Consider the following 2,119-nt stretch of genomic DNA (forward strand, 5'->3'; position numbering starts at 1 on the left):
GTACTTTTGGTTGTGGGTGGTTTATTTGGTGCTTTGGGAGACCTTGAGTTGTTTCCGAGCCCAAGGGCAAGGCTGGAATCTCCCTTTGGCCACCTCGGGATGGGGATTGGGTCCTGCCAGAATTCTCTGAGCATTGCCAGAACTCTGAATTTTGGGGTCTCATCCTCTTTTTAGCCCAACAGGGCACCTTAACTTGGGGTTTAAACCCTGTCAGGTTCCTCTGTCGGGGTCTGACTCCCCTCTGAGCCCCACCAGGTCCTCCCCTCTTTGGGCTCTGAGCCCCCCCAGCCCCTTCACTGGGGCGTTCCTTTGTTCCCGGCCCTTCCCTTTGGGACCTGCCTGTCCCTGCCACTCCCAACATGGCGGCGCCCAGCACCCGGGCCCCGCCCTGGGGCGAGGGCGGAAGTGCCACACCTGGCATGGCCGCGCCCAGCGCCGCGCCGCACCCAAGATGGCCTCGCGGGGGCGGAGCCCGCCGCCCGGCCGTGTGTCGCGCCGTCCGTGGCCGCCGGGGGCGGGCAGCGCCGGCCGTGACGCGGCCGCCGCGGCGGAGCGGCGGGACCGGCGGGCGGAGCTGCATCGCACCCACCGGAGACACCGGAGCGCCTTTAGGTGCCACTCCCAACATGGCGGCGGCGCTGCCCCGGCTCTCCCTGCCGCTCCCGCGAGAGGAGGGGGTGAGTCCTCGCGAGAGCTCGGCGCGGCGGAGCGGCCGACATGGAGCCGAGTGGCGGCCCCGGGCCGGGCCCCGTCCCGGTACCGGGGAACAACAAAGGCCGCGGTGGGGCGGCCGCGCCCGGGAGGGGCCGCGACTTGGCCCGGCCGCCGCGCAAGGACTCCGAGGTCAGCGCCGCCGCCGCCGGGAGCGGGGTGGCCTTCCCGGGCGGGGCGGGCCGCGCCGGGCCTCGTCCAGGGCCTGCCCACGGCTGCCGGTGCGCAGGGGCGGTGCCGGTGTCCGGTCGGTGCCGGTGCTCGGTGGTGCCGGTGCCCGTGGGTCCCGGTGGGTGCCAGTGCCCGGGGGTGCCGGTGTCCAGGGGTGCGAGTGTCCGGCTCTTTAGCCTTGCTTGGGCACGGCCTTCCCTGGGACCAGCCCAGGACCAGCCGGTCCCCTGGCCCCGGTGCTCCAGTACTGGTCCCAGGGCCGCTCCCTCGGTACCGGTTCCCTGGCGCAGTGGCCCTGGGCTGTGGAGCCGAGAGGCCTCTCCCTGCCCTGACCCTCCCTGGTCTCGGTCGGTGCCGGTTTCCCGTTCATCCATCCCTTCCTCACGTCCGGGCCGGTGTGACCGGGCTGGGGCGCGAGGGTGGCTCGGTCCGCCGGTCGCAAATGGGGGTGACAGTGGTGGCCCGGGGGTCTCACAGCCCATCCGGGGGTTTTCTCGGCGTTACCGGTCGGTACCAGCCCGGGGTGGGGCGTCGGGTCCCGCTGCCGTGCTCGGACCAGGGATGGATCCAGCCGGAGGTGACCAACCCCCGAAGGACACCCCGCGGTCCTGGGGTCACTGAGCCTTGGGGGTCAGGAGGGTTGTGTGGAGCTGAAGGATCCCGGGGCTTTTCCTGAGTGTTTTAATTCCTGGGATGGCCCCAGAGCTGTTCGCTCCCAGGGGTTCCTCAGAAAGGTCCCTGGAATGCCAGGGGAGGGATGTGAGGGGGAATCTTGGAGAGCCTGAGGTGCTGGTGGGACTCCCAGCAGAGCAGAGCCAACACAAGCCAGGGGCTTGGGGCTACCCCTCCCTCAGACCCCTGGAATTTGGGATTGTTCTGATGTGGGTCTGCCCCTCCGTCAGGAGTGGGAGTCCCCCAATTTGGGAGAATTCTGCTGTGGATTTGCACCTCGTTCCGGGGTAGGTGCCCCAGAATTTGTGTGGGTTTGGTTCTGAGTTTGCCCCTTCTTCAGGAATGCGTGCCCCAAAATGTGGGAGAGTTCTGCTGTGGATCTGCCCCTTGATAGGAGTGGGAGCTCCAGAATTCAGGAGAGTTCTGCTCTGGGTCTGCCCCTCACTCAGGAGTGGGAGTCCCATAATTCAGGAGGATTCTGCTCTGGGTCTGCCCCTTATTCAGGAGTGGGTGTCCCAAAATTTGGGATGGTTCTGGTATGGGTCTACCCCTCACTCAGGAGTGG

The 2,119-nt window shown here is 67.8% G+C and overlaps 1 protein-coding gene across 2 annotated transcripts in view; it reads left to right on the forward strand.

Annotated features, from left to right (window-relative positions):
- The first annotated feature begins 580 nt into the window (after positions 1-580).
- STRIP1 (striatin interacting protein 1) overlaps positions 581-2,119 on the forward strand; it is a 14,324-nt gene continuing 12,785 nt past the window's right edge. Inside the window, exon 1 of one of the 2 annotated variants that reach the window (XM_042013694.1) lies at positions 581-677. In XM_042013694.1, the coding sequence (XP_041869628.1) occupies positions 627-677 (51 nt within the window). In that variant the 5' untranslated portion in view covers positions 581-626. The other variant, XM_042013691.1, reaches the window with a different exon arrangement.

Source organism: Corvus kubaryi, unplaced genomic scaffold, assembly GCF_017639235.1.
Source record: "Corvus kubaryi isolate FWS band 111438036 unplaced genomic scaffold, C.kubaryi_AGA036_p1.0 split1-37355, whole genome shotgun sequence".
In the NCBI taxonomy this organism is placed as follows: Eukaryota; Metazoa; Chordata; class Aves; order Passeriformes; family Corvidae; genus Corvus; species Corvus kubaryi.